The following is a 22,859-nucleotide window of genomic DNA, read 5'->3' as shown; positions in this document are numbered from 1 at the left end:
AAATTAAAGGTATCTTATATTATTTGATATATTATTATAAAACATGCTTTGGTTAAGGAGTTATTGATACTTCAAGTGCAAAATGATGATATAAAACCATGATAAAAATGCACTTTTAAGTACTAATCAGTTTGTGTGATTTTTACCTTTTAGACTACTTGCATTTAAAAAGTGTGCAAAAAAGTTGCATATAGAGTGTAAGAAATCATTGTGTTTAGATGTTGCAACTCGATGAAATTCAACTTATTTTATATTAGAAGCTACTGAAAAATTTGAAAACGTATTTGTGAGGTTAGGTCAAAGTGAACCTAGATATATGAGTTACCTTTTAGAGATTGATTCAAAGGGGAATAAAAAAAATATAGGGCCACCTAATTTGAAGGATTAGGAAAATGCTAGAACTTTGCTAAAGTTTTTAAAGATTTTTTACATGGTTACACTAAATTTTTTTGGCTCGGAGCATGTCACATTAAATTCTTTCTTCAATGAATTGTTTATATACATACAAACTTGTTGCAATTGTGTAAAAGTAGAGATAATCTTTTGGGTAGAATGACGATAAACATATGAGTAAGTTTAAGAAGTATTGGGGTTGCAAAGCAAATCAGAATTTTTTATTGTATGTGGCTAATGTTTTAGATCCAATCTTAAGTTGAAATATGTGAAATTTTATTTTGGTGAGTTGTATGATTATGACAAAGCACAATTTGCTAACAAAAAAAGTGAAAGATAATTTAGTAAGCTTGTATGAGTTTTATTTGAAAGCCGATGAAGTGATGGATGATAATAAGCATAAAATAAGCATAAACAAGATATTAATGATGTTATTGATGACATGGAGTTTCAAAAGACACTTACAGGAGAAAAATAGTATGAAAATAGAAATGAGGTTGAGAGGCATTTGGTCGATGGTTGTGAAGATCATAATGATGATAAATTAGATATTTTGGGTTGATGGAAGATTAATACGTCAAAATATAAGATGCTTTCGAAAGTTACACAACATGTTCTAGCTATTTCTATATCCATAGTAGCTTTTGAATTAACCTTTAGCACAGACGGTCGTATACTCAACTAATTTCGAAATTCTCTATCTTCAGCAACAATTCAAACACTTATTTGTTGTCAAAATTGGTTGTATCATGGTCCAATTTCAACTGATAATACGACATTGATGAATAATTTTGAAACCTATGAAAACCTTGAATTAGGTAATGTTCTTAAAAACTTACATATTTTATTTTATGATTTATTAATTAACACATTTTTATTCTAAAATGTTTAATATTTTATTTTGTAGAATTTAGTGGAAAGTTGCATTTAGCAATGGATGATAATTAGTTCACAAATTGTGATGCTTTTATTGAAAAATGTATGGTATAAATACTATTTTTTATTTTTATATCTTCTAATTTAATTTATTATGTAATCATTCTAGATTATGAATTTCAAGAATCAAAGTGCAATGCTCTTGATGTACTTTTTTATAGAGACGATGTGCACATGAAAAATTATTTTTTTTGGCTTGAAGTGTTTTATGATAATATTATTTGTTGTTTTTTCATTAAGCCCTTTGAAGACAATGGTTTGTAATTTGGATTTTAACTTATTGGTGTGTGATTGTGAGTGTGTTTTTTTTAAACTTTTTGGAAGCAGAAAAATATTAGGAAGATAAAAAATATATTGAACACAAGATTTACATTAATAATTTCATATAAATGAATATTAAGTGGCAAAAGAAACTTAATAAACATAAGATTGATAATAATAATTTAATACAATTGAATATTATTTAGGGGTAAAAAAATTAAATATATTTGGAATCTTCAAAGAAAATGAGACAATATCAACATTAATTTCAAGCCCATTAAAAATCCATTAGAATCCCGTAACAAAGCCTATTATAAAGCCAAAAAAGCCAAACAAATGCATATAGGTTTTCAGTCTAAAACCGGTCGGTTTGGGTCGGTTCTGGTTCAGTTTCGGGTATATTTTTTTTAGTTCGGTTTCTTTTTAGATAAAAACCGAACCAAATATAAAATGATCACCCCTATTTATTAGACCTAGAAGCTTAGGTCAATAATAAAATTCAAAAATATTTAAAAATAACAATGCAAAAGTGAACCTAAATCTACTTTTTAAATTTTTAAGGATTAATTAACTGGTTTTATTGAACAAAAAAAAAGAGAATAATTTATAATTAACATTCTCAAACTCACTTTTTTTTGTTTAAGCTCAATTATCAAACCTAAAATACTTAGGTCTACTTAGGTCTGACAAAATACAAAGTAGAGGTTTAAAAATTAACTTATTTGATTAGGTTTAATAACTTTATTAAAATATTTTTTAAAAATTAACTCTTTTAATTAGATTTAATAACTTTATTAAAATATTCTTCATATTTTTTATATTTTTCAAAAATTAATATTGATCTCCTGTAAAATATGTGTAATTATACTAGTTTGTATTGGATATTTTAATATTTATCTTAAATTAAAAAAATAAATATGAAGATAGTATTTGAAAGTGTGATAGCGATTATTTTTTACTTAAAAATATATGAAAATATTTTTTATTTTTAAAAAATTTATTTATATTAAAATAATCTAAAAATACTAAAAAAATTAATTTAAAATAAAAAATTTAAAAAATCATGAATCACGGTTTCAATTCCTAAAACAAACTGCCTATAAAAGTTTTTTTTTTCTTCCAAATTAAGTGATAAATTTTTATGCTGCTAATTTTATCCGTTTTGATAAAACAATTTATTTTTATTTATTTTAGTTTTTTTTACTAAGAAAATATTATTATCTTCAAAAGGTTTTAAATTTGTCAATTCCAATTTCATTAAGTTCAGCCTATATTTCTTTTTGTATGAACCCAAAATTACGCACGCACACACACACTGTGTATTGTGAGGTATTTTATTGTGGATTTATGCATTGTTTCTCGCCAGAAAATTTGTTGATCTCGCGATATTATGTTCAATTTCTTCTCCTGCTTTCTGTGTCCCTTCCATTTATTGAGAGGCGTGGTTGTCTGGAGGCCATGATTTTCCTTTGCTTTTTAACTTCTTGGAAGCTAATCTATTTCTTTACCTTCTTCTTTTTTGAAACCAAACAGATAGGGGAAAGACATACGAGAGAGGCTGTTATGGAGAAGAAAAGGATCCAGTAAGAGGGTCTTGCTCTTGCACCAACGATCATGAGGTCCGTGGTGCTACGATGGTGCTTTCAATGTAGATAGGAATCTGTGAAAAAAAACAAAGGAAGGTTTATCCTTTGAAATCCTAGTTTCTCATGATCTTTTTTGATTCCTGTTTGGGAAATTATGGATTCTTTTTTATTTGTTGTTTTTGGTTATGGGTTTTTATTTCTAGGATATTTCTGCACTTTTATTTCGTGCTGGGTTTTAGATTTTAATCTAATTTCTTCTTTTGTGGGATTTTAATTCGTCGGTTTGGGAGCTATTTCTGTGTTATTGCATTAAATTGTTACTGATGTTGTTGGATTTTCTTTTTGATGAATTAGAATTGTGCTAACAACTCTCTCTATGCAGTTCGTGGGGGCTCAGAGCAGAGTTGGAAGGTTACTGCCGTAGTGGCCTTCTCTTTTGCATCGAAGGCAATATGGCAAGGTTTTGACATGTGAGTTACGTTTTTTGCTGCTCAAGCATCAATTTCTTTTTCTTTTTTTCAGATTTATCTTCTTCTATTTGGTTGCAAGCTACATAGTGCTGGGTTATTTGTATGTTTCTTGGGGTTGGAATTTGAATTTAGTTGTTTTTCATCTTAAAAAGGTTTAAAATTTGGAGAAGGAATAGCTGTTGTAGCTTGCTGACTTAGGTATAAGTTGGTTGGGTTGGTTCTTTTGAAGGCATTCCCGAGCTTCTCCATGCCCCTTTTATGTGCAGGTAAGGAATTATATAGCGGTTCATCATGCAACTTATTCACCTCCATTTATGGATCAGACACAGACGATGTTTGCTTCTGGTTTAGGTCCCTGCTTTGAGTTTTTCCTGTTGTTTTGCATTCATGGGTTTAGCGTCAGGGAACTAACTGAATTAGACTTTGAGCCTTTTCCATCATCCATGGGTCAGTCCGTTACCGAGCCATCTATGTGTATTCATGTTTTGAAAAATAAATTAGTGTTGTGCAGTAGCACTGTGAATGATAGGAGGCAGATGATAGGGTTAGTTTAGTGTTTTAATTAGTTTGGACTGTCTTCTTTACATGTTGCCCACAAAGTGTTTGATGAGGATTTTGAGAGAGATGTGTTTTATTTTTAAGTTGTTCCTTGGATTTTATTCTTGCTGTATGTTGAGCTTTTAGGTCCTTTTTTTTTTCAGGTTCTTGATGCTCTTAGGGAAAGACATGCTAATTAAATGATGTTTGGGTCAGTGGTGGATGTATGTTGAGCTTTTAAAGTCCTTTTTTCGGGTTCTTGATGCTCTTAGGGAAAGACATGCCAATTAAATGATGTTTGGGTCAGTGGTGGATGAAAGAGACTGTGATAAGAGGTCTTTGTGTTTGTGCATTTCATGTTTTTATGGATTTCATACTTGGCTTAAAGATGCTATTAATTTTGTCTTTGGTTATGTGTTTCGTTGACAGAGATCTATATTGTTTCTTTTTGCATGTCATGGTCCTTTTCTATGCAATTGCTTTATAATGGAGCAGCTTCAGAAAAATTCAGTCCTTCACATGACATTAGACAAGGCGACCCTTTTTCTTGGTATATTTTATGTATCATGCATGGAAGAATTTACTCATTTAATTACATAACAAGTGCATATTAGAAAATGGAATCCTGTAGCATTGGAAAAAGGGGGCTTGAATTTCACATTTGTTTTTTGTTGGTGATTAAATTCTCTGTGGAGTCCTCTGTAAAATCATATTGATGTTATTTTGGGATGCTTAAAGAAGTTGTGTGCCTCATTTGGTAAAAAAAAATTGGTGTTTTCAAAACCAATATTTTCTTCTCCGAAAACACCTATAAACAGGTATCAAAATGCAATCAGCAATGGAGATGGTTTTATATTGATGATATCTGACATCAAAGATATTGTTGAGAGAGTTTGGAGCAAATTCTCAGCTTCGAAAAATACACAATTTTTCTGTAGCCGGAAGAGTCGCTCTCTGCATTTTTGTAGTCCATACTATACTGATGTATGCAATGTAGACAACTCATCTCCCCTGGGTTTGTGCGCGAGGCTATTGACAAATTGCATCAAAGTTTTGTTTGGGGGATACAATAGAGTAGAGTGCACTTGATGAAATAAAGGACTTGTGTCATTAAAGATTACCTGGGGATTAATGACCCAAGCTGATTTCTTCAAATTTTTTTAAAAGATGATATAATGACTTTTAGTCAGTTGGGTTTGGTTCCAAAGAGAAAAGGGTCCACGTCCAAGATTTGGCGGAAGGTTTTCTTATAAAGAGTGAGTTGTGGATGGCCGGGAAAGGATAGTTGATAAATTTTTGGAAGATTAATGGGTGAATAATGTAGGCATTTTGGTTGATCATGTTCGACATGATGGAGTTCCAAAGCTTAATAACATGATAGCTTAATTTTATGATATCGAACCCATGAATCAGGTGGTGAATTCTCTGTTGTTACAGCCTACCATTTCATATCCTGTGATGATTGAAGCTTGCTTGATGATCTGTGTTAAAGCATGAAGTGGCCAGGTTTGGAATCTTCTCATGGCTTGCAATCCATAAAAGAGAACCATTCATCATTTGACATATTTGTGTATATAGATCTGCAAGCAGATTGGGGAAGATGTAAACTCACACATCATTCAACTGCCATCTTTTTCCTTGGTTATATCAGGTTCCCTTTGTGGGGGCATTGCATGGTTAGGCATAATACAACTACTTTTAGAGTCTATTCACTATGTAGAGTTCCATGTCAAATTTCTCTTAGTGCTGCTAGTTCATTACATAATGAAACCCAAGACACCTCAACATTTTTCTGGCCACAGTTTTATAAACTTTGAACGTTCATGATCAATTTATAATTATTATTTTTTGGTTGAAGTTCACATTTTTTTCCTGTTAAAAATTAAATTATTTATCCACCTGCTCGAGATCATCCTATCTTGGCACAATGTGACAGTGCATCAAAATCCACGAGATCCTCCGGAGATTCCTGATAAACACAATCTGCAATTTGTATAAAGCAACAAAGATGGATACCGAAAACATTAAACAAACTCCCACCGGAGGAGCATTGCAGAAAGCATCTAAACTAGTTACGACCAGCTAGTACTGTGCTATACAACATTCTCCTGGAGAAAGAAATCGAATGTGCATCTCTAGTCAAGGACTAAAGGGAAAGGGAAGCAGGTATCTTACAAAGAATATCGCACCCAGGCTACCATGTTACAATCAAGTCTACTGCCCATTTACCGCCTGCTACGATGGCGATGGCGATCGCATGAATAATCCCGATATGAATAATCCGTGTCATAGTCATCCTGGCTGTTATCAGTCCTGTACCTTGCTGAGCCGATATCCTGTGGCGAAGAACGTTTTCTTAAGGATGAGTATGATGTAGAACCATGGCTTACAAAATCTTCATGTACCGAAGCGCTCCTTCCTCTATCGGAATTGGACCTCCCAAAGGCAGGGGTCAGATCCCTTGGGCTGTCAGAACTGTAACTAGAATCATGATGACCATACCTCGGAGGGTAACTAGACATGGATGGGCTAAACACCGAATCAACACCTGGAGGTCCATCATCCCTATACTGTCTTTGCTCGTGATGATGCCATCTACCTGTAGCTTCTGAAGAATATTTCAATCTATGCTGCGATCGGTGCCTCCATGGATCAGAACTTGTAGGCCCAACTTCCCAGAGTCTTTGATCTGCATTTTCTGGGATTGCCGCATTTATTCCAGGAAATTCAACTGACATTTTCCTCTGTGGTTCAGGAGGAAGGTCTGTTTCCATAATCTCCCCATCTTCCTGTTCCTCATTGACATCCCCATCGGCAAATATTGTGATCCCTGATGGCTGGTCCTCGTCATCGGGATCTGCAATGCGAGCATAAAGAGATTATGATGGCAAAAATACTTGTGAATAAATAAAAGCTGCCAAAAACAATGACTTCAGTTATTGGGGATGGCAGCAACAAGGACAACAAAACAACCTCCACCACCAATAACATGTGGCAATTTGTAGCTTATCAAATGGAAACAAAACCGCAAATGTAGTTAAGCGTAACCTGGAACTATCATGATGTTCTGTAGTCTCTTCTTGTATGTGGGAGGTGATTACCTCAAGCATCATTTCTAACATGCTCAATAATCTCTACTGGAGTCCTAACTGCCTTTAATATGCATGGCCTCAAGTTCAGGGAAAACAAAGGTTTGATCTACATTTACAGTAGCAGAGACATTAAATCTAATTGGCTTGGAATATGGTTATTGCCTCCACTGAAAATTCAGGTACTTGTCGGACCAAAATCTCCAAAGAGCAAGAAGATGGATAGTGATAGCTTTCTCTGACCTCAGGTAAATTGGTACTCACTGTGCACTAGCATCAGCCTATCAGCTTAGGTGAACTATGCAACAGCTGCAACGAAGCCTCAATCCAAAAACTAGCTGAGGTCAGCTAAAGCTTATTTGAGCTATGAAGTGCAAAATATTAGCAAGAATTTGGAATCGTAATTTTCTTTGGGCTACATTAGCTTTTCTTATCCTTGCTGGCCTCCAACCACACTAGCTTAGATGACATTTACCAAACAAAGTCGGTCACTCTACATTTACAAATCCACTAACATAAATTAAATGAAACTAGGCCTCCAATCCATGCAACAACCAAGGGCAACAGGAGGGAATTTATGTCATGATCCTTGAATACCTTATTCAAATTCTATAAAGGACCACATTTTCCTGGTGAGCAAATTGGCAAAAAGATGACAAATCCAAACATAAAGAAGAATACTAGACAATGTAGAGGGAAACCAAAATCAACAGAGCAATATCTGACAAAGAGGTGAAATGGACTGCATTACCTAGATACCCTGGAGGGTATCCCAGCTCTTGCATTCTGTTAAGCCATGGTGGAGGATCAAGTTCCTGCACAACAAATTCCAAAAAAAAGGGAAAAACAAATCTCATGAACAAAATGTCAATACTCTTCAGCTGAAGATCCATCACACTATCTAATCCATGCATGGTGCACTACTGTATATTGTATACCACGTTTGGTCTGGCCTTATATTGTGTACGGGCTTTTAAACTTGCTATTGTATTTGAGCCAAGGCTCTAGCCAGTAGGGGGGTGGGGGGGTGGTTCATGTGTGATAGGAGAAACTAATGATACGATGTAGTAAGCTCTTACCCCAAGACCTAAAAGTTTTCGTGTTTCAGTGTCAAGAGAACCTGGCTTCAAACCATCATACTTTCCACCTGAAGAGCTCTGATAATAGCGTGTTGGATTGCGGGAACTAGAATTCTGATGTCGCTTGAACTTGTGTTGTTTGCGAGCATTATTAACAGCAGCATTATCACGAGGCTTAGGGCATTCCTTCAAAGAGTGGTTGTACGCACCACAGTTATAACAACGTGGAGCATCACCTACTATCTCCAAGCCTCTATAGAAATGGAAGGCAATAGCTAAAATATGATAAACAATATGCAGGAACCCTCATAAAACAAATATATAATATAAGAAGAATCACTGGTTGAATCAGAAAACTGAAAGAAGAATAGAATTATAATTAATGAATTACTATGTCTTGACAGGTTTGAACCAGGAAAATTGGCCCCATAAAATCATCAATGGATTATCATCTGATGCAAAATGCAAGATCCTTGTTATATAGATGAAGGATATGAATGCAGCAACTATTCTAATGGGCTGAACAAACTTGAGTTTCTAATGATCTTTCTCAGATCCTCTTTTCATTAAAGTATGTAATTAGTTACACATTCCAAGTTGCCAATGGAAATGAAAAACAAGGTTATAGTGATACCAGGTTATAGTGATACTCAGTGATAAACACGCATCCACATGGATATCCCTTGTGGTTAACTACTCTCCAATACATTATATTTTGCCAACCCATGACATACAATGCCCCCATCACAATAAAAAAATCATCATGAATGCTAATACCCAAAGTTTTTCAACATACATAGCAATCAACAAGTTTTGAGCAACTTAAGATATTTGAAAGTATTCTGAGCATGTCGGACGCCAACCAAAAATGTTATATATTCAAAACATGAAATTTGTGAATGGTACATGAGTCAATATCATTTACCCTTCTATGTTAATTGGACCATCTGCTGAAGTCAAACCCAATGCATATCCACGATCATACAGAGGCACATAATTACTTTGCAGAGGAATTATGGCATTGTCCTGCTGTTTCCTCGTTTGGTTTTCAATCCAGAAGGTCTGCACATAAAAAAAATCAAATGAAAAACGGATGACACAGAAAAGGCATGCAATCCTAACTTTTAATCTCTTTTAGAGAATATAAATTCAAAAAAGAAAGAATATCTTTGTACTATGATGGTGTGGCCTTCACATCTGCTCTACAATGAGTGGAGTGCAGTCATGAGAGAAAATTTTCAGGTAAAAATGGCTTGAGAAGTGTAAACTCCAAACCCCATAAAGAAAAGAAGAAAAATCCCACAATTGCAAATTGTATAAAAACTTGGAACTCGAACAGAAAATATTTGTACTTTTGTGTATGTAATCTTCCATGGTAATGGATAATGAACTGACCTACAGAGTGATAACAGTGTTCCAAGTAGAGCATGTTTGGCTAATATATGCCTATTAACATCTTACATTATGAAAGCTCTGTGGTCATTTTTTAGAATATAAACAAGCTCCATATGTGCTTTTTAGATTTTAGCATTAAGAAATAGCTCAAATAATTGGACACCAGTGCATCGAAGGTGCAGTAACACATGCCAGAGATTATCTAAGAACTACATTATCCACTTCCAAACTTTAGGATTCCATATCAAAATTGAAGGGCCTTTCTTTTATTTTCTTTAAGGTCCTTCAATAAAGAGCTCGATCAGGGTTCAGGCCATATACCAAAACAGAATCCCATCACAAGAAAATGAAACTAGAAAATTTATGATGGAAAATATCTTTGCTATATTTTCCTTTAACATGGGTATATAGTTGTAATCCAACTAGCTTTATTGATAATGCAACGGGATCACAGAAAATACATCCTGAAGCATCTAATGTTGTGAGAACAAAATGTTCTTCATGATTAATAACTTGGCTAGTCCTTTAACTTAAAAACTATATGGATGCAGGATCAAAGGAAAAAAAGAAGAAGAAGAAGGAAATTACCACTGCAGAGGACTTCTCCATGCCGATACGTAAAGCGGGAAAGTAAGTGTCTTCACCAGATTGTAGCATCTCGTCAGAATCCTGAAAGAATGAGATACGTAGTTTAGACAAGTCATTGGTTTGATAAAGAATATGAAGCATCAGAGAAAATAGCAACAGATTGTCAGCATTCACAATAGGATATCTGAAAAATTCTCTTTCTAATGGAAATGTAAGAATATTTACACTAGATTTTCTACCAGTCCACTCTGGATGATGTGGTGGAAATACTTTCCTAACTTTTCAATGGTCAAGCCAAACCAAGCCACCCAAACTAGAAAAGATAAAAAGGTGAAATTTTGCATATTACCGCAATTTTAAATAGCAGAGAATATCAAGCCTTACATGAGACGAAGAGTTCTGTTGAGCATGCCACTCTGACCACTGTTGTAACAGTTCCTCAAGCTTTTTCTTGCTAGCTCTGGGAAGAGCAAAACAATCACCAAGGAATTCAACAAATGAGAATCCAAGCTAACTCTAATAATATGACATAATGGCTCCAATAATTCCAGAATGATAACAGTCACAGCTATTCAACAAGAAATCTAAACATAAAGTTTTAAATTCTTGAATTTGCAAAGTTATTATGAACACTTCCACCCTGACCTTGTTAAGGAGTTATACATGACATGCACTGAAGGTTGCTCTTCATTATATGTTATCCTTTTTCTCTTAACACCTGATACATCTGGCATATTGGATTAGGGAAAACACGACAAAAAAGGGAGCAATCAGATTAAACTGCAACTGTAAAAGTGATTTTCATGGATATAACATTCTTCATATTGACTTTCAATTATTGAGGTTATTTGCAGCATATAATTCTGGAAGGTAAGTTTTTTTCTGGAATTATGGTCCTCAAAACTAATGGGTCCATCTAGAGTTGATTTGGATAATAAACAAATAAAAGGATTAAGTTATCAGAGGTTAAGAAAGGATACGACTGCCATCAACCTTCTCTTGCTGGATAAGTCTTTTATTTTGTGTATCAAGGAAACAATCCTCGACATTCCCTGTGATGCTTGAAATATTTGGTTTCTTAGAAACTATAACGGCATCAACCACTTCAATATTCGCTTGCCTGACAGGCGAATCAACCAAATCCATGTCAACTTCTGTTTCCACTGCAAAGTGGACTTCTTCAGATCCAATGCCACGTTCCTCAAGCGCCAAATTACTCTGATCTGTTGCAGCTTCTTCAGTTCCAGTATTACCTCCTTTAAACGCTGAATACCCTGGATCGACTATAACTTCATCATTTCCAATAACACCTAAATTGAGCTCAAAACTCTCCCCATTTTTTGTACCTTCATTGTTACCGACAGCACCTTCATTGAGCTCCACACTCTCCCCATTTTTCATACCTTCATCATTTCCAACAGCACCTTCATTGAGCTCCACACTCTCCTCATCATCCTTACTTTCTTTAGTCTCATTACTACCTGGTTGGGAGTGAGAATCACTTAGCCCTAAATCAGATTTCAAAAGCTCATCATTCCCAGTCCCCATACTTGAATTTAAAAGCAGCTTCACTTCTAGCAATCCACAGACCAATCTCCACAAATATCCTGCATGAGACAAAACCTATTTACTTAAAATGAAAACCAATATCCATCACCTATGCCTCTATGTGTGTGCCTGCGTAACAACCTCTTGCAATAAAAAGACTCAATTATTTGACTTTTAACTGAAAAGAAATTAAGAATGAAACCCTAATTGAGTATTCGCAGAAGCACAAATTAATATTTATGTCAATAAATATCAGTCTTGTATTTGCACTATATAAGATAACAATTGAATCTAAAACAACAAAACAAAACAAAGAAACCGCATTAAAGCCGGAAGATTTGGAAGCGGAAAACAAATGAACACCAAAAATGGTTCATCTCAACTAATCTAATCCACTAATAGTCTAAAATTTACCAATTAAAAAAAAAAAGAATTCTTGATTCCAGTAGGTAAAAAAATAGCATTAGTCACTAAATTTATAAAACACTATAGTCACTGAAAGAAAATAAATACTTGCAGTTACCAATCAATACATTTCCAATTTCTACAACATAACAACAACGCTCCAATGAACTCAATAATTAACGTCAAACAAACTATAACTCAGTCAAATTAACCATCTTAACAAGAAATTAATTCGCAAATTTAAGAACAAGAGGAAAAATAGAGAAAAACAGGCTAGAGAGAGAGAGAGATAGGGAGTAATAGTTGTTTTCTTCTGATTTACCTGAATTTTCTCAGAAACCAATCAGGAAATACAGTGAGCGAGAGAGAGAGAGTTAGGGTTTTGGAAGTGAGGTTTGGTTCAGTTATAGTTACAGTTACACTTGCACACACGAGTGCATAACTTAACAGAAGAAGGCAGAAGCTGAGGCTACTCAATTTTTTGGATCTGTATTTTATTTTATTTTTTAATTTTCGGTTTCCACGAAATTAGCGGCCTTTTTTTTTTTTTTTTCCTCTTGTATTACCTAATTATTTGACACAGAGAGCGATATAAAGATAGACGATGGTATGCTGCAACGCGGTGTACATTAGGCTTTTTATTTTCTGGTATTTGGAACAGATGTTGCTTTCTTGTGAAATCCTAACTGTCCGCGTGGCAAGGGACTTTATGATTTCAAAAATGCTGTTTGTTTTTACATTTGGCAAAATGTTTTTAAAAAATTATATTTTATTTTAAATTTTTTTAAATTTTTATATTATTTTGATATATTGATATAAAAAATAATTTTTTAAAATAAAAAATATTATTTTAATTTATTTTTAAGTACCGACCGGAGTTTGACTTGGAGACAACGGTCAACTCTCTCCCGGATAATAGCGAACGAGGATGAAAAGCAATAGTCTCTATAAGTCAGAAGCATCCAGCAGTGCTAAGAAAGATAAAAAAAAATAAAAAGCAAATCTCGGGATGTTTAATGAGATATTGAGATGGTTGCTAAAAAGATTGCTGGAGAATCAATAGAGATGATGAAAAGAGATATATTTTACCTCCCAGAGGGGCGATAATTGAAAATATTATTATTTTTAGTTCTATGAAAATGGGAAATGCTCTACCTTTGAGTGCGGTTTGAACGATTTATTTACGTAATTTTAAGTAATCAATTCGGTTTACGACGAAACCTAGAAATCGATCACTGATTCAATTCACGTACCTCTATAGTGTAGATCTCAACAAAAAACTGAAGAGTAAGGGCCTGATTTCCTTGACCCTAAAATCTAGTTTTTATTCAAATTCACAATAAGCTGTTTATGTTATCTTCTTATAATCACGGATCAAAATAGCATTACCTTCATTCAAGAAAGGATTTCTTCTAAAAGTTAGTGTTTGCTAGAATGAGTTGGTCGAGATGTGTGGTGTCCAATCGCATCGGTATGGGGCAAAGGGTTACCATGTTTAGATAAGTGTTATGAAATTGGACGAGTATAATGGTTTAATCTGAGACCTGTTTGGGTTAGGTTTCATAAAAAAAATAAAAAAAATTAATTCATTGTAATCTAGTTAACAACATGAATTAACTTTTGACAATTTCAAAAATAAATTTTATTTTTTAATTTATTTTTATAAAAAAAATTATTTTGATTTTTCTAAGAATTTTTTCTTTATTAACCTACCTAATCAGGACTCAAACACATCTCATTAAATAACTTTGATATATATATATATGCACACACGGACACATGGACAAGGGCTCACAGTATGTTGTAGGTTTATATTTTTTTTTGCATAGGAAACAATGTCTAATGCTGTAAACATGTTTTAAAGAAAAAACAAATTTGACTTAAATTATAACCCTAATCAAGTTTAATAAATTGATATTATTCTAATTAAATAATAAAAAAATTGACAATGATAATAAGTGAACAAGCTTTTTTAAAAAAAAAACCACGACAACTTGGAAAAAAGACATTTGAAGCACATAATTAAATAAAAAATAAGATAAAAAATAACAGTATAAGTCAACTTTAGATAACGTGATAAACATATAACTTAAATAATGAGAGGCAAACCAACTAGCTTTAACCTACAAAATATGTGGCCTAGATTATGAGATCAATAATAATAAAAGAAAAAACATTGAACTACATTAACTTTAAAATCTTGTGACCTAGGTCATTAGACCAAAAGAAACATACATGAAAAAACCATAAAACTCAAACCCTAACAAATCAAATACAAGATGATGAAATAAAAAAAATAAAATCAAGCGCACAAAAATATCTAAAATAAAAAATAATAATTAAAAAAATAAGAGTGAAAATTAAAATAAAAAATAAATTAGCGGGCAAGAATAAAATTTTAATAGGGGGTTGAATTAAAAAGAAAAAAAGAATATCAAGAAAAAAAATGAGAAATAAATTAAAAAAAAATGCATCATGGACTTGGATTGAAGGACGAAGTCAAAAACAATAAATTTTTTTAGAAAAGCACTAAGAAAATATTTTAGATATTAAAAGAAACAGGATGACATTAAAAAAAAACTATATATGACAAATTAAAATTAAAAATAAATAAAACCTTAAAAAAAGATCAATGATAAAAATTAGAAATCCAAAGAATAAGAATTAAAGTCGGTATATCAAGAAAAAAATATGACCAACCTATATTTTTCATGATAAAAGAAAGAAAAAGAATCAACCAATAACAAACCATTCCATCTCTGCCTACAAGTGCCACAACAGGAGGAAGAGAAAGTGGTGACTCATTCAATAACATAGTAGAATAACATTTTCTTTTACTCGGAAGTACCTCATGTATCGCTCAAAAAGCGTGCATGCCTCTCATGTCTTAGTGTGTGCATTATATAAATTAAAAATTATTTCAAATTAATTAATATTTAATTGATACTAAAAAAAAATATCATTGATTACTTTGATGATTACATAAAAACCTAAATAAAAAGACTGAAAGACCCTTTAACCTACTGTTTAATTTTTTTGATCTTAATGGCATACCTATCAATTTATTATACATGATTAAATGAAAAGATATTTATATCCCTTTTAACTAGTTTATAATTTTTTTCTTGATGTTTTTTAAGTGTTTTTGATAATTTTAATATATTAATGTAAGAAACAGTGAAATATTATCATTTTAATATATTTTTCATTAAATTATTTTTTATAAAAGCACGCTACACTGCACATATTACCAAAATTAAACTTAGTTCTACCAAAATTAAACTTACATCCTCTACTTTATAAATCCACAAACAATTATATATTAGTAGATGCGATCTCTATTTTTATTTTTATATGTTGTTTGTTTTTGTTTTGAAAATCACATTACCTATCCTCCTAAAAAAAGTGAGGTGAACCTAACTTTTTAATTGTTTATATTAACCATTTTTTTGCTACTCTTACTTTTTTTTAATTGAATTCCTTTTAATTTGTTTTTAAAATTTTATCCTCTAATATTATATTAATTTTGAATTAGTTTTTATAATTTATTTCAGTTTATTTTTATGATATTATCACTATTTTAAGTAACACATCCAATATTTAGTTAGTGCTTAATTTTGTAAGTATCTATTTTTGTTATCATATTATTAAATAAAAAAACAGTTAAAAAAACAGTTGTTAAGCTTTGTAGAGCCCATTATTTGTATCGCGTATAGTTTTGAAACCCGGTCTGGCCCAGCAGGTCGACCCTGAATCTGGTCGACACGAAGCTGGAATTGGGCTGGGTTAAGAAAAAACAGGGAAAGGAAAAACCCGGTGTAACTTGGTGGGTTAAACCAAAAAAACCCGATTGCAACCTGTTGATTTTTTTTTTTTTACTAAAACGATATCGTTTTGATTTAAAAAAATTAACCCGGGTGACCTAATCAAAACCCAAAACCCGGGCCTTGGACTAGGTCGGATTTAAAAACTATGGTATCGCAAATTTAGAAAGTTAAGCTTGAAGCCCGAGCTGATTTAATATATCACTGTCCTAGTATTAAAATAAATTATCATCTTAACATTTCTTTAAAAGCCAAATCATACTTTTTATCCATTGCTTGAGTTGTATTTGAATCTACAAAGTTGATTAGGTCACATCATGGTAACTCCTATGCAAATTAATTTTAAATCCAGGCTAGACTAAGAGTTAGGTTGAGAGGTTTTAAGATTGATTCATTAGGTCAGACTTTTTTTTCTTCTTTTTTTTTAAATCCATCTTTCAAATTTTCTCATCCTTTTTGTCTTATTTTCTTTTAAATTTTATCTTCAATATTTGGTTGAGTTTAAATTAATCTTCATAATTTGTTTTAGTTTATTTTTTATGAAATTACTGCAATCTAAAAAAATATCTCGGTATTTAATTGATACTCAATTTTATAGGTATCTAAATTTGTTATTATATCATTAAGTAATTTTTTTTAATTGTTTTTTATTAAATCTAGTGAATTTAATGACTTGGCTTGTAGGTTTAGCTCTAATTGATCTATTATCATTTTCATATTTAAATAAAAAGGCATTACCTTCAATTTATCTTTAAGTCAAATAATGAAAAAAATATCTCGGTATTTAGTTAATACTCAATTTTGTGGGTATCTATTTGTTATCATATCATTAATTATTATTTTTTTAAATTGTTACACCTAGTTAAATTCATGACTCGGGTTGTAAGTTTAATATGTTAAAATATGAAACTCTAGTTTATATAATATATTATTATTTTAATATTTAAATAAAAAAACATTACCTTCATCTTTAAGTTAAACAATGGTCTTTATTGATTATTTAAGTTGTTTTTAAATCTATTAAATTATATTAAAACAATTCTAATGTGAATTAGTTTTAAATATAAGAATTCGAATTTAGAGGTTTGAAAGTTGATTTACCAAGTTAAATTTAATAAAAATATCAAATAAATCCATATAAAACTAATATTTTTTCATAATTTTTTAAAAATATTGATCTAATCTATAACATCACCCCGATAATTAAACTACCAAAACATATTTACACTGCGAAGTATTTATAGAGTATCCGAGATGTTTTCCCAAACAGAATATTAGTGGAAAAAAAAAAAATCGAGCCTACAATCTAATCAAAATTCTCTGTAGGAGTTTTATTCAGTCCACTCCAAATCCAATGTAGCTGCTATCTTTGGCTGTGTGGTAGCATGGACTTGTGATGCATTATTAGGAAGCCAACAGGTATGAACAGTATGCCTTTGTTATATATATTTATTTCTTAAATACTAAATCCACCATTGCTGTCCAACTGAAGAAACGAAGTTATTCTGTGTCCTTTCAAGGATGAATTTAAAATAAAAAAGAGGATTTAGGACTAACTTTTGATGGCAACAAGAAAGAAGTAAAGGACTGTTTGCTGAGTTGAGAAGGCAAGCAAGGAACCTAGCAAAGAATCCTACAAGAAGTTCTCAAGATTTAGCTGCCCTGATCGGCATAAAGTAAGATCTCCAAGACTCTGTTGGAAGAGGTCAAGAATTCGAAACGTAGAACTCTTTATATGCAAGTGCAGCAGCTATAAGCTGCTCTTTCAAGAGCGAAAGAAGAATCACTTGGACTAGCAAAATCAAAACCAACAGTTTTCAAGCTTGAAGTGAACATTAATTTCACCTATTCTCACTTACAATATACACGAATTTGCTTAACATGTCTGCATTAACCTCTGAAGACAATCACTACAGATGTTGCAGGACTATCAAAGGCTGTCTAGCCTTACACGTGTATAAACTTCACTGTTGGCATATTGCACACCTGTCTGCAATCTAGTTAGTTTAAGACAATGTCTTTCTTCTCTTTAACCACATGCTTCTAGTTCTGCCACTGCCTGTTGCTGATTCCACCACTTTCCCCACATCTTTCAACTCCTCTTCTGTCAGCTCTTGCTCCATAAAAAATGGATTGGCATACCCTTTTGAGCTTGATGTTGGCTCTGATGAACTTCTATGGTAGCCTTTCTCAAAGATATCATCATCACTTGAACTTTCTGTTTCAACAGGTGCTCTTGCCTTTCCCTTTCCCTTAGCTGAGGACTGGTTCTCTTCGTGAAAGTCCCGGTCAGAATCTTTCTCTTTGCTGCTTTCTCCAGAAGATGTATTACTTAGTGTGTGAAAAATAGTGACGCTTTCTTTCCTTGCACTTTGAAAAGAATAGCTCCTTGATTTCCCATCATATACTGGAAGGAGAGACTTTGACCGCAAGCCCTTTCCGTCCCTGCCTAAACTGTATGTTGTTGAGAGCTTCCTTGATATGCTCTCTCTTTCTCGTACCAAATCCCCTATTTCTTCAATGATTTCATGAGCCACTGCTTCGCTTGCAGCCTTCTTCTCGAGTTGCGTGATTGTCCTATCAAATTCTGTCTTCTTAAGTTGGAGAGAACGCTGATAGGAATAAAAAAGGTCAACACAATATAATAACGCGGAAGGAGTCAGCAAAGGGTAGAAGGGAGTGATTGATCTTACTCTCTTTTCAAGGAAACTTCCCAAGCCTTGATCTTGAAGCTTCTTTTTCGTCCAAAATATGCAGCAGAATCTTACAAGTCCAGCTAAAATTACCAAGAGTATGGATTCAAGTAACAAGAACAGCAGTATTGTCCTTTCATTACCTGAAAGAACGAGTAATATTAGCTTTTTTCGAGTGTTGTGTTTCTACTCGGAAGAATTGGGTCTTGCCTGTGTAGATGCTATGATGCCTGGGCTTTGCTTGTGAGCAAGTAGATAAAAGCTTCTGATCTGGAAACAAATAAATGATTACATTCTATTCACATTATGAATCATAAAAATTGAAAAGAGAGTTGCAAGAACAATTACGTTTGCTACGGCAAGGCAGTGGTTTGCCAGTCCCTGGAGCATTCACAATCACAAAAGCTGAGACATGACTCATATACGAGCTTATTATCAAGTTCAAAAAACTTATTATATGCAAATGTCTATATACATTTGGTAACTAGTTCCACTTCATGCACAACATTCATAAACAAACACTTGAGATTTTAGGATTACATAGAAAAATGATATGGACTACAAGATCAACAAGTAGGCTTTAAACCATAAGATGCTCAATTCTCTTAAAAGGGTGACACGTTCTTGTAGAAAGTGTTAATAAAATGATGATCTGGATTTCCCTTTTCTTTTGAAACAACAGATTAATTACATATTCACAAGGCCAAATAGTTTCAGACCTTGGCACATATGCTCTGTGAATAGAAACTCACTTGAAGCAGCTATAAAAGAAAGAAGAAGCCCCTCATCCAGTACAAAGTTTTTCAGATCACTTTGAGAAAGCAAGGATGAGACTTTACCTGACAATCAAAATATAAAAGCATTTGGAGTTACTAAGAAATAGATCATTATAAGAGAACATTGAAGCTAGATGAAATTCTAAGAAATTATGCCACATGAAGACTAAAATTACCAGGATAGCTTTCAGACCAGTGGATCACACCAGTTGCTGGAACCAACATAGTGAACAGTACACCTTTTGGTTTCATTGCTGAGACACAAGTAGATTCACCAACTGTGTGGACAACTTTTTCCTCCATCTCAGTCTGGGACATATAAACAGCATTGCCAGAGCAATCTAAATGTGGGCTTACTTGAATAACATAATCTTGTTCAGATGCTTTTGAGTATTTCTTTAGGGCTCCGGTTGGTGAGATTGAGTACAGGAATCCATCCAGTGAACCGATAGATACCCAACCTGTCATGGCATTTACGCAACAAACAAATTGATGTTGTCAGTTATGACAGCAGTCCAAATTTTTGACGAAGTTCATATCAATTTCCCCGAGGATTGCTGATGACTTGAATCCAAACTAGACATTTGTTTGATGCCAGTGTACCTATCATATTCAAGGTATTCACTCGACTGATGACTGAAAACAGAAGCATGATACTCATGCTGGAATGTCCAACGTTATCTCAGACTAAGCGAAACTAAGACTGTTTTTACCACCAAGAGGCACAAATTCATATTAGGAGGTGAATAGGTCTTAGAATGAACAGAAAGCAGACAGAAGCAAAAGGATGGATGTGTTAATAGGAAACTGTAGATAGACTTGGATGATAAAAGTGCCTCAGCATGTGATCCAAGAAACTAGAACTTCTGGCTTCACACCGAATATTTTTAATCTAAACTTGTCCTGCATTAAGACTATCACTAACTTCTTTGTATTTCCCCAGCCACTGCTGCCTATTCCAACCCCATAATATTTACCTATTTGTGTCACAAAGTGATTCTGATCTTTATCTAGCGGCAATCAGTCCTTAAATATGCCAGCACACCGCGCATAAACTCTGCTTGTGATCAATTTTGGCTTCTAATTGATCTCAAATTAAGACTATGATATAACAGTTAGATCAACTCTTTAATTTTACGTAAAAAGAAAAAAGAAAAACTACAGATTTACCGTTGGAGTCCACAACTGGTTCGCATTCTGCTGATCCTAACGGTCCAATACTCGTCTGCCACAAAATATTACCCTTCAAGACATCTAGAGTCAACACAAGTGACAGTGGGGTTACTGTCACATACAACCGGCCGTTGTTTCCAGGTGTAATAGTGAAGTTTTTGTCAAATGAGCTTAGATCCTGAACCCAATTAAAGTGAGGACTGCGAAGAGACAATGAATATAATTCTCCTGCATTATTTGAAATCTGCGAGTGCAAAACAAAATTCATGTCCATAAGCTTAAGATGTGCGCAAAAAGGACTAATCCTAATTCATGCATTATAAAAGAAAGAAAAAAATAAAGCTCGGAGAGTGCTTGAAATCAAGGAAAGCCTGAAACTTAACATTCATATGCAATTCTACTAGAAAAATTAGCAAGTTACTTCGGCAAGGAAATTTTTGTGTATGAACAAGAGCATGCAGTATATATCAGTGTAAGCATTGTGAAGCAAAGCACTATCAGTGCAAACATTGTGGAGAAACGTTGCTCAAAGCTGTAGTAAACCTTACATATAGACTAGCCTCACATCGATCAACCACAGGAGATGAACTGAAAGAACAATCTTTTACACCTTTTCTACAACCTAAACTGTATCCATACTGGTAAAGCACAGCTCCAGCAGTCCAGTGTAGCTTCCCATGCATCTCGTAAGCAAATAGTCCTCGGTTCTTAATATTGATAAACACAGACGAACTCAATGTACTCGCTGCAAGCCCGATGATATCGCCTGCTCCTGCTTGACCTTTTTCTGGGCCAAAGAAAACTTCTACTGCTGGTGGAGAAGATCTAACATCACTAAAATTGATTCTCAAAACTCTGTTCTCTGCAACCAAATATAGCTGCCAATAAAATTCACAAATCAACAGACATAGAAAACAAAGGCTTTTAAAACATTGCGTCTACGTTGCACATCTCTACCAAACAATCATAGGCAGAAACCAAAAACAACCAAAGTTTTATCTGTGATTTCTAAACATGCCCTGTAAAATTCAGGAAAACTGCCTACCTTTCCTACAGTTCCATGAACTGGAGCCATGCTTGCACTGCAAGCATAACTCAAATATGAGGTCCAAGCAATAGACCCATTACTTTCAAACGCATATAAAGTCTTTTCACTACAAATGTAAATCCTTCCATCATCTCCAATAAGAGGCCTTGAAAGCCTTAAATCAGTTCTTGCTAAAGGCCCTTCACCTGAAAAAACAATTAGGTTTCGCATTAGAAAGTATTTTCTCCAGTAATACAATGGCAACCATTTACCAAGAAATCAATCACAAGCATCATCGTGTTTCATCAAAATATTGCTCTAATTCAAGCAACTTCTTTTATCTCCTTGGAGCATAGCAACAACGAAATTATTTGATGATCACCAAATCTTGACATATGGAGTTGTACTTGGCACATTAACTGATCATGAACACAAAATTATTAAAAAAAAAACTCAAACAAGGGTTGTGCAGTTTATCATACTTGAAACCTTTTAACTTGTCCCATTTTTCTGTCTAGGCAACCAAACATAAATTTAACGCAAACAATTAGAAAATAACAATTTGAACATGTTTTCGAGACATAAATTAGAGGGGGGAGACAGAATACTCACGAGGGTAATTTTGTGATTCTGTGAAAACTGAAGCGACAACTAGCAGCAAGAAGAGAAGAGTTTCAACTGCCATTGAAGAGATTGCTCAGAGGGCTTGAGAGAAATTGAATTTATTTTATGGTTTTAATTTCTGTGGTCGCCTAAAAAAATAACGGTTACATAACTGCTGGGTTTGTGGCGGGAACAGCACAACCGGCCGGTTTTCTCCCAAATGAGATGTCTGGGAACGTGCCACGTTTCCCAAGCCTTCAAACTCTTTAAATTCATCCCTTTTATCCGTTCTTTTTTAAGAAATAAAGAGCGTGACAAATAAACATAGTTGTGTAGGAATAACATGAAACAAGCAGAAGCATAGGTTATCAGGTCAATCTACGGATATTGTATTAACTTGGCCAATTATTTTTATTAAAATAATATCATTTTTCTGTTTTAAAAAAATATTGGTGGTCATATCATCATGTCTAAAC

General features: G+C 33.4%; 2 protein-coding genes and 2 long non-coding RNA genes across 7 annotated transcripts; 2 read left to right on the top strand and 2 right to left on the bottom strand.

Moving 5' to 3' along the window:
- Nucleotides 1-2,925: 2,925 nt before the first annotated feature.
- Nucleotides 2,926-6,213, top strand: LOC105141304 (uncharacterized). Of its 4 annotated transcripts, none has more exons than XR_845342.1 (4): nucleotides 2,926-3,272; nucleotides 3,559-3,646; nucleotides 3,799-5,689; nucleotides 6,120-6,213. It is a non-coding gene; the product is annotated as an uncharacterized LOC105141304 (long non-coding RNA). The 4 variants fall into 4 exon arrangements; XR_845344.1 differs by lacking the exon at nucleotides 6,120-6,213 and adding an exon at nucleotides 5,835-6,045; XR_845341.1 differs by lacking the exon at nucleotides 6,120-6,213 and adding an exon at nucleotides 5,762-6,045.
- Nucleotides 6,207-12,827, bottom strand: LOC105141306 (uncharacterized). The gene is made up of 9 exons (XM_011048489.1): nucleotides 12,610-12,827; nucleotides 11,315-11,941; nucleotides 10,980-11,061; nucleotides 10,719-10,794; nucleotides 10,335-10,415; nucleotides 9,277-9,413; nucleotides 8,352-8,604; nucleotides 8,024-8,087; nucleotides 6,207-7,040 (listed from the first exon to the last, which is right to left on the bottom strand). The coding sequence occupies exons 2-9, from the start codon at nucleotides 11,880-11,882 to the stop codon at nucleotides 6,409-6,411; spliced, it is 1,893 nt and encodes a 630-aa protein (XP_011046791.1). The 5' UTR covers nucleotides 11,883-11,941; nucleotides 12,610-12,827; the 3' UTR covers nucleotides 6,207-6,408.
- Nucleotides 6,756-10,316, top strand: LOC105141305 (uncharacterized). The gene is made up of 3 exons (XR_845345.1): nucleotides 6,756-6,844; nucleotides 6,939-7,615; nucleotides 10,298-10,316. It is a non-coding gene; the product is annotated as an uncharacterized LOC105141305 (long non-coding RNA).
- Nucleotides 12,828-17,828: 5,001 nt separating the features above from the next.
- Nucleotides 17,829-22,543, bottom strand: GEX3 (gamete-expressed 3). Its single transcript, XM_011048484.1, has 10 exons — nucleotides 22,393-22,543; nucleotides 21,799-21,986; nucleotides 21,302-21,631; nucleotides 20,751-20,997; nucleotides 19,757-20,041; nucleotides 19,557-19,643; nucleotides 19,153-19,185; nucleotides 19,015-19,074; nucleotides 18,805-18,947; nucleotides 17,829-18,723 (listed from the first exon to the last, which is right to left on the bottom strand). The coding sequence occupies exons 1-10, from the start codon at nucleotides 22,463-22,465 to the stop codon at nucleotides 18,118-18,120; spliced, it is 2,052 nt and encodes a 683-aa protein (XP_011046786.1). The 5' UTR covers nucleotides 22,466-22,543; the 3' UTR covers nucleotides 17,829-18,117.
- Between the last annotated feature and the right edge of the window lie 316 nt (nucleotides 22,544-22,859).

Source organism: Populus euphratica, unplaced genomic scaffold, assembly GCF_000495115.2.
Source record: "Populus euphratica unplaced genomic scaffold, PopEup_1.0 scaffold117.1, whole genome shotgun sequence".
NCBI lineage: Eukaryota > Viridiplantae > Streptophyta > Magnoliopsida > Malpighiales > Salicaceae > Populus > Populus euphratica.
Note: the sequence above shows the minus strand (reverse complement) of the source record. Positions and strands in the feature narration are given on the sequence as shown.

Excerpts from the sequence above, each read along its gene's own strand:
- LOC105141306 (XM_011048489.1), bottom strand. The coding sequence starts at position 11,882 with ATGGGGACTGGGAATGATGAGCTTTTGAAATCTGATTTAGGGCTAAGT. Across the intron at positions 10,416-10,718 it reads AACAGAACTCTTCGTCTCAT|GATTCTGACGAGATGCTACA; the intron begins GTAAGGCTTGAT and ends TCATTCTTTCAG. Across the intron at positions 8,605-9,276 it reads GGTCCAATTAACATAGAAGG|AGGCTTGGAGATAGTAGGTG; the intron begins GTAAATGATATT and ends CCATTTCTATAG.
- GEX3 (XM_011048484.1), bottom strand. The coding sequence starts at position 22,465 with ATGGCAGTTGAAACTCTTCTCTTCTTGCTGCTAGTTGTCGCTTCAGTT. Across the intron at positions 21,987-22,392 it reads AGAATCACAAAATTACCCTC|GTGAAGGGCCTTTAGCAAGA; the intron begins GTGAGTATTCTG and ends TTGTTTTTTCAG. Across the intron at positions 19,644-19,756 it reads CTGGTCTGAAAGCTATCCTG|GTAAAGTCTCATCCTTGCTT; the intron begins GTAATTTTAGTC and ends TTTGATTGTCAG.